Below are 14,713 nucleotides of genomic sequence, written 5' to 3'. Positions count from 1 at the left end.
CCATGGGACTTGCAAGTTTTTCATGAAAGACGAGATACGAGATTAAAGAAAAAAAAAAGTTGAGATTAGTATTTGTTTGCATTTAGTTTTGTATTTGTTTGCAAGTTCTTCCTTATGGTATCCGAGCTCATTACTCAAACGAGTTGAGTCGATCCATCAAAATGTAAGATTGGTGATTCTTAACAAAGTATTATTTTGTGTGAGCGTGTTAAGAGTAAAATGTCTTAGTTCCATATCGTTTAAATATAAACATAATCACAGTTATATAAAAATATTGAGTCAACCCACTTAAGCAGGTTAATCTTTTAAGATGAAAGCTCAACACCATATAAAGGCCTCGTTCATTTCACCGATTCGAGTTTTTAGTTTTAGGTTTATACAGTTAAAAGCTCTAAAAAAATGTCACATCTAACTTTTTCTGCTACAGTAAAAAGCTCTCAGAAAATATCACATCTCAGCTCGAATCGAAAACTCGAATCTACGAAGTGAACGGGCCAAAGTGTAATTTTTCTCCCTTATTTTTCTTCTCATCTCCCCTCAAAACTCTAATAATTAGTCTTTCAAAATCAATCTGCAATTACATAAATGGATAACAGCGATGAAATGTACAATAAAAAAGTAACATTAGATAGTGCATAGCCTCTTTGTTAGCTCCAAAATTGCTTTAATCAAAGCACTAAATCATGAGAAGAAACGTAGTTACCATAAAACGATGAGCATGCAGACTTGAGGAATACAGATTTAATGTAGTAAATAAACGTTGAAAACTTTGTTTAAAACTAACCTCCGACAATGATAGCTTTGGACCAAGGAGCGGAGTAAAATAGGATGTCATGATCCAGAAATTTGAGAAACCTAAGATGCAATACATTTATAAGTATCAAGAAATTGGTTATAAGTAACAGCAGGACAAAATGAGGGTTCTATAGACTAAAATAATGTTACTAAAACTAGAAAACAAGTTTCCTGTGAAACATTGATGGTCCGTTTAGTTCACTGATTCGAGTTTTTAATTCGAGTTGAGATGTGACTTTATGTGAGAGTTTTTTACTGTAACAAAAAAATTAGATGTGACTGTTTCTGAAAGCTTTTTATTGTAACAAAATTTAAATTTTAAACTCGAATTAGTGAAATGAACGGGACCTCTGTCTCTCAACATTTTCATATTTCTTATTTAAACACTGTTATAACGAGCCACTACTAGAAAGTGAATTTTACAATGTAAGAATCACAAATAAGGTTTAATTTTTATTAGTGAGGTTGCTTAATACTAGTGGTGTTTTTAGACATTTTTCTTGCTATGTTTAGGACACGCATATATTGGTTGAATTTTACAGACATGCCCTTGGATATCCATATTTGCATGGATATTTCTCCATTTTCATCCGTAAATAAATGGCTCTACAGACATGGTGTTCCTTCGTCTTACCCACATTCCCTTCTCCCAAAACTCTCTCCCCAAATCCACACCCCCAAGCATCTCTGAACCACAGACGCCACAGTTATGACCCTCAAACATGGCCTCTTTTGGGCAAGAGAGAGCTCTGCCTCTCATCTCTGGCCTTAGTTCTAAATGGGTTTTCCCCATACTTGCCAAACTCCTTTTCTGCGGAAGAGCTTGAGCTCGAGAGATACACGGATTCCAATGAGGGTTTCACTCTTCTCAGGCCTTCCTCTTGGATTAAGGTATTGCTTTCCTCTCTCTACTTTTATAATAATAGTAACTATTATTAGTATTAATCATTTATGTGCTTAGTAATTGGTTGGTTATGGATGATATTACTAGGTTGATAAAGCAGGGGCGACTGTTCTATTTGAAGAGGCTAACAAGGGGAGCAACAATGTCGGGGTCGTGGTGAACCCGGTTCGGCTTTCCAATCTCCGGGAGTTTGGGAGTCCTGAATTTGTGGCTGATAAGCTTATTCAAGCCGAAAGGCGCAAGGTAATTGCTTGTTGGAATTCCCCTATCAATAGCCATTGTCTAAAACTGTCATCAGTTCTGGTACTTTATGGGGTCAGTTGTTATTTAGAGACAATTAGGAATTCAAAGGGATATTTTAGAACAATGTCCCTCGATTTATGTTACCAATGTCATCTGGACAATGCACTTCGAAACGGACTACTCGTCCTCCTCAAGCTTTGAAACGTCTGCAGAAATGCCTCTTTCATCACAATCCCGTCAATTCCCGCTGAAATTGGAAATTTAGATATTCATATTGTAAATTTAGTGGCATGCCAGCAGAAATTGATGGAATTGCGATGGAAGAGGCATTTTCGTAGACGTTTCAAAGTTCAGAAGGATTGAGTGGTGCATCTGGGGAGAGTGATGAGATTCTCGCAAACCTCCTTACTGAGCTTTCATCTAGCATGATAACAACTTTGCACGAAAGCCCGATAAATTGATTTCAAAGATCAAGAAATGATTGGAGCCGGTTTCTACCGATGGATACCTCGAGTCATGCTCTACCAACTCCAATCACAGCTGAAAATTTTCCTTATCTTTCTTTATTGGCGTATTTGAAATCCAAGATATCTTGGATTTAAGTTAAAGTTTCAGTCCTAGTCTAATTCCATCCAGTCCCTTTGAAAAGCAGTATCATTGAGAAATTAACTTATCTGTGTTAGCTTTGAGTTTGTGGAATGTCTTTCTGATGCTCTAAAGCTTTACTGAAGTGATGGATGAGCACAAAAGAGTAATATTTCAAGTCAATTAGCATTAAGGCCACAAGATTTGCGTAGATTTCTTATGATTTGTTTTGGAATGAAAAACATAATCGGGATTCTGAAGTACATGCTTCGTATCTTGGTTGCATACAGATAGTTTAGTGCTCTGTAGTAACTGGTAGACTAGGATGTCCCTTGTTGCTGTCAAGTCACTGTAATGCAAGGCGACTCAAATGCTACCATTTAATTGATAATTCATACTTTTCTCCAACAAACAATGATTCTTTTATATCATATGACAATAACAAGCTCATCAATGTCCAAAAAGAACAGTAAATGGCTGTAGAGGGAAAATATCAAACAAAAGCTAGACTCTGTCCAGGTTTGGTCGTTTGACTAATATCTTTCAGTTATTTAAAGACCAAAGATCAGATCCATCATCATGGACATCATTTATAGTCATAGCCTTGTAGAATCAAGTTTAGTCACTCAACCTATATAGGTTCCTAACCAAATCCAACAATACTGAAACGGTTATGAATGTTTTTGAGTACATGTACAATATAAGAACTCAATTAACATCTCTTTTTTTTTCTTTTTTTCTTTTTGGGCATAGCACACAACATATTATAATTACAATCCCTACTACCACTTTTAAGGCCATTGTTGGTGGATTTTGAAACTCAAAATCTTGTGCTCAGGAAACAATTGAATATATGCAAGCTTGTCAGTTATGCTGAGCTGTTTCTACCTTCTGATAAGAAAGTTTCACTGACTGATATTGGCTTGAGCTTGCCGTAGTTGTTTTCTTTTTTTTTTTTTTGGTCTTTTGCTCTCTCTCTCGCTATATTTTGTCTTTTTTTTCTTGGAGAGTTCAAAGGTATCGCTCCGATAAAAAGTTTGTCTATTTTATAGGAGAGTACAAAAGAGGCTGAGGTGATTGACGTTGCGGAAAGATCAGGGCGCGAAGGCCTGCAAGTGTATGAGTTTGAGTACAAGGTTGACAGCACTAGGGGAGGCATGAAGAGGATCTTTACAGCAGCATTTGTTGCCTCAAAGAAGCTTTACCTCCTAAATATCTCTCACTCAGACAAACCCGAGAATCCACTCAATGACCATATAAGAATGATATTGGAGCAAGTTCTTCATTCATTTGATTCAGCTCCCCTGATATAAGATGCAGTGGATTTGCGTGATCTATCACAAGCCATGACCATGCTTTGTTCCTCTGCAACTTGTCTAGATTCATATTTAAGCAAGGATTTTGGAAGCTCATTGGCCAAGGTAGAGGCATTTTTAAACCACTTATCGAACAAATTTACTCTACTTTTCTTATCAGTTGATGGCATAACTTTAACTTTAGGCTAGATTATCACCAAGAGTTTTTTAGAAAGGAAGTAGCAGAGTAATTAAATAAGTATATGCATGAATAAAATAAGATAAAATAAGGAATACTTTGTTGCCAAGACACCAGATTAAGTGTGTGACGACGAACGAGAATAGCTTGAAACAGATCAGAATAAATGAAAATAGAAAGTGTTTTTTTAAGTCACTTTGTAATGCTTTGTTACAGTTTGAGTTTCCCAAACCATTTTAGTACATTTCTCTTTAAAATTGGTAGTTTGGGTAGTTTTCGTTATTTATTAGTCTACTTTTCTATTTGTTTAGTTTCTTTTTCTCGTTATTTTCTTTTTACAAATAGGTCTAAAGATTGTCATTAAACGTAAGACTTGATAGAATCTTTCTTATAGTCACTCTCCATTTCTCTCTCTCTCTCTCTCTGCAAATTATGAACGCTCTCTTTTCTTTTCTTTTTTCTCTTCTACATTTTCTCTTTCTTTCCTGTTGTCCTGCGCCAGTGTGGATCCGGGGCGTGTATCCATGCCTATATGCGTATGGGTGCTTATACACGCCCCTGGGATCAGTAACTGTAAAAGTACATTAGTATATGTGCAAAGTATTTCTAGACACTTTCTTACCAAACACTATTTTCAGTCTTTCAGCGTATTATCTCGAAGAGAAATGTTAGCATCACTTTTCCTATCACTTTCTTTATCACTTTTTACATTCAGTATTTGACATGTAGACTCTATTAATATGATGTGTAATTATTTAAATAGAAAATGAGATAGTAAAGTCCACGTGTCAAACAGTTAATGCAGAGAGTGACAAAAATAGTGATGCTAGCATTTCTCTTACGTCGTAAAAGACTTTCGGAGTCTTCAAAAGCATACCAAACTCGCCCATCAAAGACAGTTTGGTATTATTTTTTAGCGCCTCAAATCACTTCCTTAATAATTTGGAGCCGAGCCTGTTCTTTTTTTTTTTTTTTTTTTTTTTTTTTTTTTTTTGAAAAAAGAAAGGGGCAATTCTTCAGAATTTTCACCCAAAACTGGACCAGAAAGGTTGATTCTCCTTTTTAATTGGCAAGGAATGGGTTCTGAGCGTTTATGAGTTCTTTGTAATATGAAAAATACCTTCTCATAATTATTTAAACAACCATAAATATCCTTACAATTGCTATAACTTGATGGAGGAGAAAGTAGCAGCATTTTTAGGGAGGTAATTCTGCAATAACAATGGGAGCAAGAAGACCAGCTGTGCAGGAGAAGAAAAAGAAGAAAATAGCATCTTTGTAATGTATTAGGTTCGAAAAGACAACTATGTCTTCCTTTAGGATTATTATTATTGGTACTTTCTAAACTTTAAGATGATTCTTAATTTATCTTTTAAACTCTAAAAATTCTTATTTTATCTTTTAAATTTTGAATTATTCTTATTTAATTCATTCTATTGTAATTTATGTAAAAAATAATTAAAAAAAGAGTAATACAGTCATGTAATTTTTCTGTTTGAATTTCTGTTAAAAACAAATAGATAAAAATTAAATAGTCACAGTTAAATCCCCATGTTTTCTGCCCGATTTTAATAAAAATTATAACAAAAGGGCTTACGTGAGGGAAGTTTAAAGTTAAAAGGATAAAGTGAGAATTTTTAAAATTCAAGAGTACAAATAATAATAATCCTAATAATATATTAAACAAGTATATAAAGGCTCATTGTTTGCGTTTTCTTGAAACATCTCACCGTGTGCTTAATTGTGGTGTAACGATTGGTCTGAGCTGGAAAATTTTGAATTCAATATAGAAGGGTATATAATGTGCCTGATCTTTTATGTTGTACATTAATATATCGATATCATTAGTTTATCTCTGACAAATTTTATTAGACTTTTTCTGATAGGTCTTTTTATTAATAGTGACAATTAAAATTAAAATCACAAAAATAGATAAAAAAAATAAAAAATTATTAATAGTTCATTTTTTTTATTAAAGCGTATGAAACTCTTTTTATTTTGTTGATATAAAAAAAGGGACACTTAGACTGTATGAGATCATGGCTTAGTTTGATAGTACTATGAATTTTGAAAAAAACTACTTTTAGTTGTGTTAAAGAAAGAAGCAGTTGAGTGTTTGATAAACTGTAATTATACTAGCTGTGCTGGTTTCAAAATCAACGTAATAGCGTTTGGAAAGTTTTGAAGTTGAATTGCTGTGTATGTAAAATGACCAAAATAGACGTGGTATAAAACTTAAATATGTATATTTGTTTTTTGTATTTAGAAATACTTGTTTAACTTAAAAAAAAAATAATGCTATGATTTTGAGTTAGAAGCAGTTGAGTGTTTGATAAACTGTAATTATACTAGCTGTGCTGGTTTCAAAATCAGCGTAATAGCGTTTGGAAAGTTTTGAAGTTGAATTGCTGTGTATGTAAAATGACCAAAATAGACGTGGTATAAAACTTAAATATGTATATTTGTTTTTGGTATTTAGAAATACTTGTTTAACTTAAAAAAAAAAATAATGCTATGATTTTGAGTTTTCTAACAATAAATTTATGATAATTATTTTTTTTTATTTCTTCATTCACAATATAATTACAACTAAAAAAAATAATTACAACTAAAAGAAACATTAATGAGTAATGAACCTATACAACAAAAATGTACATTCCAAATCTATACAAGTATCAATTTACACTGTGTACTACTATCCTCTGAACAAGAAATTCTCTAGACGATGTTAAAAGGCCGTCAAATGATTGATAGAACATTCAAATTATTGTTATATATACACGTACTGAAAAGATGAAACAAGGGTTAAAAAAACTACAACATTAGAATAAACCCACTTATGGCACATGGCAAGGACAATTCCAAATGACATTTTGAAATTTAAGAGTGTGAAGAAAGACTAATTGTAATGTTTTGACTTTACACACAAAAGGGAAAGAAAAAAGGACTTCATCTGATGAGAATGCAACTTGCTGGCGATCCTTCTGAACCAAGCAGCTTCAAGGGTAAGCAATGGAGAGAATATATTCCAACTTGGATGCCGTCGAGCTTTAGACCTTTAACCAGAATGATGTCCTGAGGCATAGAACACAACATTAAGTATGACACTACAATGACAACTTGGTTCTTGTTCTTCAAGACAACCTTGATGATTTTAAAGAACAAGAACAAGAAGAACAAATCGCTCTCAACAAACTAAAAAAGGGATAAGCAACTATCCAAGCAGGCCACAGGAACTAGTGAAAAACAAGATCACGAACTGATTTTACCATCAAAACAATCAATAAACACGAATTGACATTACCATCAAAACAATCAATAAACACGGGTAAATCATTATCAAGACAAAAACTTCAACTAATAAACAAACCTAAGAAGCAATACTCAATATTTGTTTGCTACCAATAGAATAAAGAAACAGAACTACCATCCCTGTTCTTGTGCACAAGAATAGCTAAACCACGTGTAAGTTACGCTTTCTTTTCGAAACGCACAATCCAAAAACCTCAAGCTATTTTTCTTGTTTCTCAAGCCTCTAAAATGAAAATACCACAACCTAACCATCCACGGTTTCTTTCCTCTTCTTTCTAATTTTACATTGGTACACTCATCAATGATGTAATTCAAGCTAATGTGTAAATTGACACAATTGCAGTTTTTGCTTCAATATGAAAGGTGCTAAGCTAATGTGTGTCAGGTGGATTACATTAAGAGCAAAGCTAATGTTATCTACTTGGAATGTTATCTACTTGCAAAGCTAATGGTACACTCTTCTTTCTTAAAAACGTGGCTGTAAAAAATCAAAGTTTGCTTTAATTTTGTTTTACATACTTTGTAGCTAGCTTGAACCCTTAACTAGCTTCCGAATGCTCTCAATCATTTCAAACGCCTCATTTAATCTCTCCAGGTATTCCAACTTCCTGTAAATCTGTTATATTCCATTATTCCCTTTGGAGAAGAGACAGAATAAGCATATGGATCCCACAAACTCCCTCTCATCTTTCTTTTCATATTTCCCCTTCCCAAACTAAATACCATTCACCACCACTAGTGACACAACTAGCTAGCTAATTCCAAATCAAACTATCATCACAATTACACATACATAAAACATCACCACATCTTTACTTTGTGAGAGAGTTTGATCATCCTCATAATCATCATAAAAAAAATTGAAAAAAAAAAAGAAACATGTCTGAGGCAGGAATTTTTACAGCAGAAGTCAACAAGTTACAAAGGAAATCAACAAGTAAACAAGTTGAAAGCTGATTCAAGGTAAAGGGTTAGCCACCGGTTTTTCTTCACAGAGGAGAGGAAAAAAAAAATTTCTTTACCGTTTCTGAAACAATATGCACGAAAGATTCAAATGCTTAAATAATCATAACCTATACTATAATCCAAGTATGTGAATACCCATTAATTTGAGTCAAAATTCGATCAAAACAAAGGGGTTACATAACAGAGAAATAAAAATTTTTTATAAAAAATCCATCAACCCATAGAACACAACCAAATCAACATTCAAAAAAAAGCTCAATGGAGTACTTACAGAGGCTATTGCGTTAGGATGAGCTCCAACCGGCAGATTTACTCAGCCAACGACAAAATCGCAGAAACCCTAACGAGAACAAACCCACCAACACCGAGAGAACAGAGAGAGAGGAGAGACTCCGCCTAGCCGACAATCACAGGAGCAACCAAACGAAAACGGAGAGAGGGAGTCCGAGAGAACATGGAGAGAAGAAAGAGAAACAGGCAAGAGAGCTCTTTGGCCGAGAGAGAGCACAGGCAGTCCGAGAGAGGAAACACCACCGATCGAGCAAAAAAAAAAATTTTGGCTGAGGGAATTTTTTTGATTCAGCGGGATTATTTTGGGAATAATGAAAATTTCATTAATGATCCCATTGTAGATTCCCACACAATCTACAATTAGAAGCAGAGGCTCCAAATTCCACAAATTCTTTAAGAAGCACTTTAAGATTTTTACCAAATACACAAAACAACTTTAGTTAAGTAGAGAATTGATTTTAGGCTCCTAAAATCTCTACCAAACCCAGCCCATATGAGGAATCTAGAATTTGGATTAAAAAATAAAAATGAATACATATCATTAGTTTATTTCTGACATTTTATTTTATTGATATAAAAAAGAGGATACTTGGGCTGTATATGATAGAGGTGTAAGTTTGGGCTTAGAGGTCTAAAAGAAAATTTCGGGCCAAATTAAATTGTGTCTAAAAGAGAGAGAGTCGGCTCAGTCTAGTTTTAAGTTAAAAAAGTTTTAAGTAAGTCCAGCTCGGTCTGGAATTTTATTAGATATTTTTAAAATATTTTTTAAAATTATGAGTCTGTCTTAAAAGAGAGAAGGTCGGCCCAACTCGACCTTAAACTTAGAAGATTTAAGATCCGGTCGGGCAGACCCGGGCTAATAATGGTAGGTTTCGGACCGACTCGTTTGATCTGACCTAAATTTACAGTTCTAGTATAGCATCATATTAGGAATTATTAAAATTTGGATTAAAAAATAAAAAAAATCTAGATGATGCTGTACATTGTAGTCCATACAGCTTAAGTGGTCAATATTACTCCAAGTTATCCCTTTTTCCCTCGAAATTTAAAGGTCAACGGATTGGTATATGGCAAAGATCTATATTGGTCCTGAACTTTAAATTTTTATAATCAACTCCACGGAGGAGAATCATACTATTGCAACATGATAGAAATTGATAACGCCGTTTAAATTGGCGTTGGAAATGATCGTGTCTTGGTCAATTTTTTTTGCACTTTACCCTTCTACTTTTCGTGTTCTGACAAATCACTCCTTAAAAGTGTTAAATTTTGCAACTAACCCATTTTCCATAGCTAATTTAAAAGGGCTTTGTCAATTTGGCATTATCACCTTTTTGGGTATAGACAGTTTTACGAGAATATGTGCACGTAGCATATAAAGGTGCTAAGTTGGTACTGACCAAGTTAAATTCTAATGTCAATTACTTGTCACAATTTCTTTCCTTTTTTTTTTGTTTAGTCAAAGAAAACAAATTTATGTACAGTTTTACCTTTAGAAATTCTTAAAGTCCATATAAACAAATTTCTACGCAATGACCATAATTAGTTTAACAATGTCCATATAATCACTAGCCATGGTCCATGGATATAGCTAAGAATAGACGTTATAGACATTAGTTATTTGTTAATCATGGACAATGTTGACTACTTAAAATGACGTTAATGTGAAGAAAGCTTTGGAGATTATTGAAGATTTCCGTTGACCAAAACCTGATGAAAATAATGCCCAATCAAGCATAAAAACAAGAGAGAAATTAGGACATATACCCCTTTAACTCAACTCAATTTAGTTTTGTGCCCTTATTTTAGAATTTGGAATTGGTCATCTTAAATAAACTAGTAAATGAATAAATTAGGAGTAGAAACTGTAACATTTATAAAAGGATATAAATCTTTATAGTCCTTAATGGAGGTGCATTCTTCTAGATTTCCCCAAAAAAAAAACATTGGAGAAGATGGTCTCTTGTCTCTCAGTTAAAGAAGGATGTTGGCGATAGTGAAATCTGATGGCTTTTGTTCCGAAAGGGCCCGTTTAATTCGCTGATTCAAGTTTTTAATTCGAGTTGAGATATGATTTTATGTGAGAACTTTTTACTGTAGTAAAAAAGTTAGATGTGATTGTTTGTGAGAGATTTTTACTGTAGCAAAACTTGAATTCTAAACTCGAATAAGCAAAATGAACGGTTAGTATTTTAGACGTTCTCGTTATTACTGATTAGAACTGTTCACTTCGCTGATTCGAGTTTAGAATTTGAGTTGAGATGTGACTTTATGTGAGAGCTTTTTACTGTAGCAAAAAAGTTAGATGTGATTGTTTGTGAGAGCTTTTTATTGTAGAAAAACTCGAATTCTAAATTCGAATCAGCGAAGTGAACGGGCGAGTCCGTTTGGTACCTAGATTTGTTTCCTGATTCGAATCATGGTTCGTGATTCGCTACAGTATTTTCTCTCACAAAAAATATACGTAAATCGAAAATGGTTCTAATCACATGGTTTGAATCCATGAACCAAACGCAAGTCAGCTATTTTAAGTCTCATATAAATTTCATCTACATTTTATTCTTTTTTTTTATGAGAAAATTAGTTGTGACTTTATTACGTCTCATTTCTTACTTGTTGTCCTTCATCATGTAATAAGAATTGGTCGATATTGGATCATTCAAATTAAGGATTATTTATACCCATGACTTGTGCACTTATCTCATTGTAAGTTATGATAATTATTTTACATCCAGCTGTCTTGAGATTCATAAAATATCTATAGTTTTGACCTTTCGGTCCATAAATTATTTATTTTTAAGGAATAAATTCATGAATAGTCTCTGAATTCTTTTGTTTCTTTAGAATTAGTCTATGAAGTCAATTTTGTCTTATAAGTAATTTCTGAACTCAAAAAAAAAAAAAAATCTTATAAATGATTCTTCTATTAAATTATGGATGAAAATTGTTAAAACTTTCTCGTAAAAGGTCTCTAAATTATTTTCTTTTTTTAAAAATAATCTCTATATAAAAAGTTGTACTAAATTTAGTCTCTAAACAAAAAATAATGCCTAAAGCATTTTCTTTTTTAAATAAATAGATGAAAAACATTAAATATGAGAACATGTCCGATAATAATCTTTAGAAATGTATACTTTTATAAATATCTTTGTATTATACCCATTGTTACCCTTTTATATTCCTAATCTAACACTTCAATTTTTTTTGCTTCTTTTTTTTTTTTTTTTTTAAATTTTCTTAGTTAAAAAAATTCTGTAAAAAAATCAAACTTACAAACAAATTTGATTCAAAACGAAACAAAACGTTGAAACCTAATACATTCAAAATTCAACTAACAAGACAATGCTCGTAAATATATTACCTATCTGTCGGAATCTTTCAACACCAAATTAAGGGAAAAAAAAATTCCCTAAAGAACCGCAGTCCACAATAAACCAAAGCGTATCGCATGATCAGTTTATATTTTTTTATATATGTAAAAAAATAAAAATATTTTTATTTATGTGGAGTTATTTAGAAATTTAATGGGTGTGAGTAGAATCACATTTTAATTTTAATCCAGGGACTACATTTATTACAACTGATCTTGGCATATTATTATTATTTCGTTTTAGTTTAGTGACTAAATTAAGTATAGCTTTTAACGTATGGACTATTTATAAAGAGAAAAGATAGTTTAATATAAGATTAACGGTTTTCATCTAAAATTTAATAGAAACACCATTTATGAGACACTTTTTAAATTCAATAACCGTTTATAGGACAAAATCAACTACGATGACTAATTCTAAAGAAATAAATAAATTCAGGGACTATTCATAAATTTAGCATGTGACGGTCTTGAGAGGGATCAAAATAAAATGGTTTAAAAAAACAAATAGATGTAAAAAAAATATTCAGAAAATAAAAAAGAAAACCATATTTAGACTAGTGACAAATTTTGTTCTTTTATTACAGATCAATTTTTTTTTTTCTTTGTAGATATTTTTTTGAAATTTTCTTTTATTATTTTCTTTGTTTTAAAATACTCTCGTGCAATTGCCGTGTTAGATTCTGTTTAAAAATAGATTAACTAGGAGATCAAAACTACACACTTCATAAATCTTAGGATAACTAGACCTTTAAAAATAAATGTCAAGTATCAAAATAAAATAAGACAAAGGCAGCCCTTCATAACAGCAGTTCAAATAATCTAATTAATTGTGAAGAAAATAAAGAGCTATTTTTTTTTATTTTTTTTTATTTTTGTATACGTAGCACAATGGATCATCACGTCGGCCAAATAATTTTATTCAAATAATAAAGAAAGTCAAACTTTGAAATGTAAACGTGCAATAGCGTCATGTCCACAGGCATTTATATGTATGCAGGGCTATAATATACGAATTAAGATCTGTTATCTTTCCGCCGATGCATATCCCTCCACACAAGAAAATGAGGACAACAGATTTAGACTCACAAGCTACGTGTGAAACCGGAGAACAAATCTCGTCTGATTACATAAATCATTTTATTAAGAGTAAACATTAACTAACATAGACAATTCAAATATGCAATCTGTTTGACATGTTTTATACAGAATCATAGATATCACTTTCTTCCTTTACACTTTTTTCACAATGCTTTGACTTTTACTAGTTGAAAACAAGAACTGTATTTTGTCAGCACCTTATTAAATTTCTCATCTCCCTCACTGAAAATTTTTCTCTGCAAAAGAGCAAGTGCTTTTGGAGATAAGCAAGAAACTGTATTATTCTTCTCTCCATGGGGTACGACTGCTCCGATGATCAGGCCCGGCAAATCCCGGAAATGGATTCTGGGGAGAAGCGGCTTAATGAGCTTGGATACAAGCAAGAGCTCAGAAGAGAAATGGTCAAAATTCTTTCTTTCTTTGATCTTGAAATTGCTAAGTTACTAGTTATTTCCATATCTACTTTTATAACAAGTTTCTTGGAATTTATTTGCAGAACCTGTTCAAGACTCTCGCAATATCGTTTTCGACAATGACCCTTTTTACCGGCATCACACCTCTGTATGGCTCGAGCCTTTTATATGCAGGGCCTGCAACTCTGGTGTGGGGATGGGTTCTTGTGTCCTTCTTCACATGGTTTGTGGGAATTGCTATGGCTGAGATTTGTTCCTCCTTTCCAGTTAGTAACTTTTCATTCCTATATATATTCTTGTTATTAGACTTTCTGTTATATAACAAGTATTCATTGTATTCATAGAGTTTTGTGTCCGGCATATGAAATTAATTTACATGCTCAATTCCTCAAAGGGTGTAAAGATTTCAAGAATGACTTGTCAAGTTTTCTTGGAAGAATGCATATTAGACATATGGAACAAAAGTTAAATTGGGATGAACAAAAAAGAACATTTTATGTTTTTCAAACTTTTTGCAATATGAACAGACTACAGGTTCTCTCTACTTCTGGGCTGCTCATTTAGCCGGTCCGAAATGGGGTCCATTTGCATCATGGTGTTGTGCTTGGCTTGAGGCCATAGGGCTCATTGCTGGCATAGGTACTCAGGTACTAACTTATTTTTTAGATTTTTATCTTTTTTTTTTTGTATATCTTTTTAAAGGTGAAAAAGTTTTGTCATGAAATAGTTTCTCCTTTTACTTGGCTGATAAGGCATATGCAGGATCACAAACTCTGCAGAGCATCATTCTGTTATGCACTGGAACAAACAAAGATGGAGGCTACTTTGCTCCTAAATGGCTGTTCTTGTGTATGTACATGGGCCTCACTGTTATATGGGCGGTCCTCAACACTTTCGCATTAGAAGTAATCGCGTTCATCGACGTAATTTCCATATGGTGGCAGGTATTGTTTGAACCTGTCAACTCATTTTTGTGATGTTGCTGTTGATTTATCACCAAAAGTACCACATTCGATGATTAGTCATTCACATCTCTTTCATAATGCAGATGTGAAATCACGAATAGATATTTTACAAACCACAATCAACTTTCTAGTTGTGCCTTAATTATAAATGACTTCCACATTTCTGAATTTTTTCCATTGTAAACTTGCTTGAAAGAAAAACATATATACAAAAAAAAAAAAAAAAAAAAAAAAAGCAAAAAAAAAATATGGGCACTGGCTTTTTTTGGGGGGG

At 32.8% G+C, this 14,713-nt stretch overlaps 2 protein-coding genes across 2 annotated transcripts in view; both read left to right on the top strand.

Annotated features, from left to right (window-relative positions):
• The first annotated feature begins 1,360 nt into the window (after positions 1-1,360).
• On the top strand, positions 1,361-4,029 carry LOC21393315 (psbP domain-containing protein 2, chloroplastic). The gene is made up of 3 exons (XM_010090217.2): positions 1,361-1,686; positions 1,787-1,942; positions 3,580-4,029. The coding sequence occupies exons 1-3, from the start codon at positions 1,396-1,398 to the stop codon at positions 3,838-3,840; spliced, it is 708 nt and encodes a 235-aa protein (XP_010088519.1). The 5' UTR covers positions 1,361-1,395; the 3' UTR covers positions 3,841-4,029.
• Positions 4,030-13,168: 9,139 nt separating this feature from the next.
• The window catches only part of LOC21393314 (amino-acid permease BAT1 homolog), a 4,154-nt gene continuing 2,609 nt past the window's right edge, over positions 13,169-14,713 (top strand). Inside the window, exons 1-4 of the mRNA XM_010090216.2 lie at positions 13,169-13,462; positions 13,558-13,740; positions 14,002-14,121; positions 14,227-14,418. Coding sequence (XP_010088518.1) covers positions 13,355-13,462; positions 13,558-13,740; positions 14,002-14,121; positions 14,227-14,418 — 603 coding nt within the window. The 5' untranslated portion in view covers positions 13,169-13,354. The remainder of the gene's footprint in view (positions 13,463-13,557; positions 13,741-14,001; positions 14,122-14,226; positions 14,419-14,713) is intronic.

This window comes from Morus notabilis, unplaced genomic scaffold (assembly GCF_000414095.1).
Source record: "Morus notabilis unplaced genomic scaffold, ASM41409v2 Scaffold1049, whole genome shotgun sequence".
NCBI lineage: Eukaryota > Viridiplantae > Streptophyta > Magnoliopsida > Rosales > Moraceae > Morus > Morus notabilis.
This window is presented reverse-complemented; position numbering and strand designations above follow the sequence as displayed.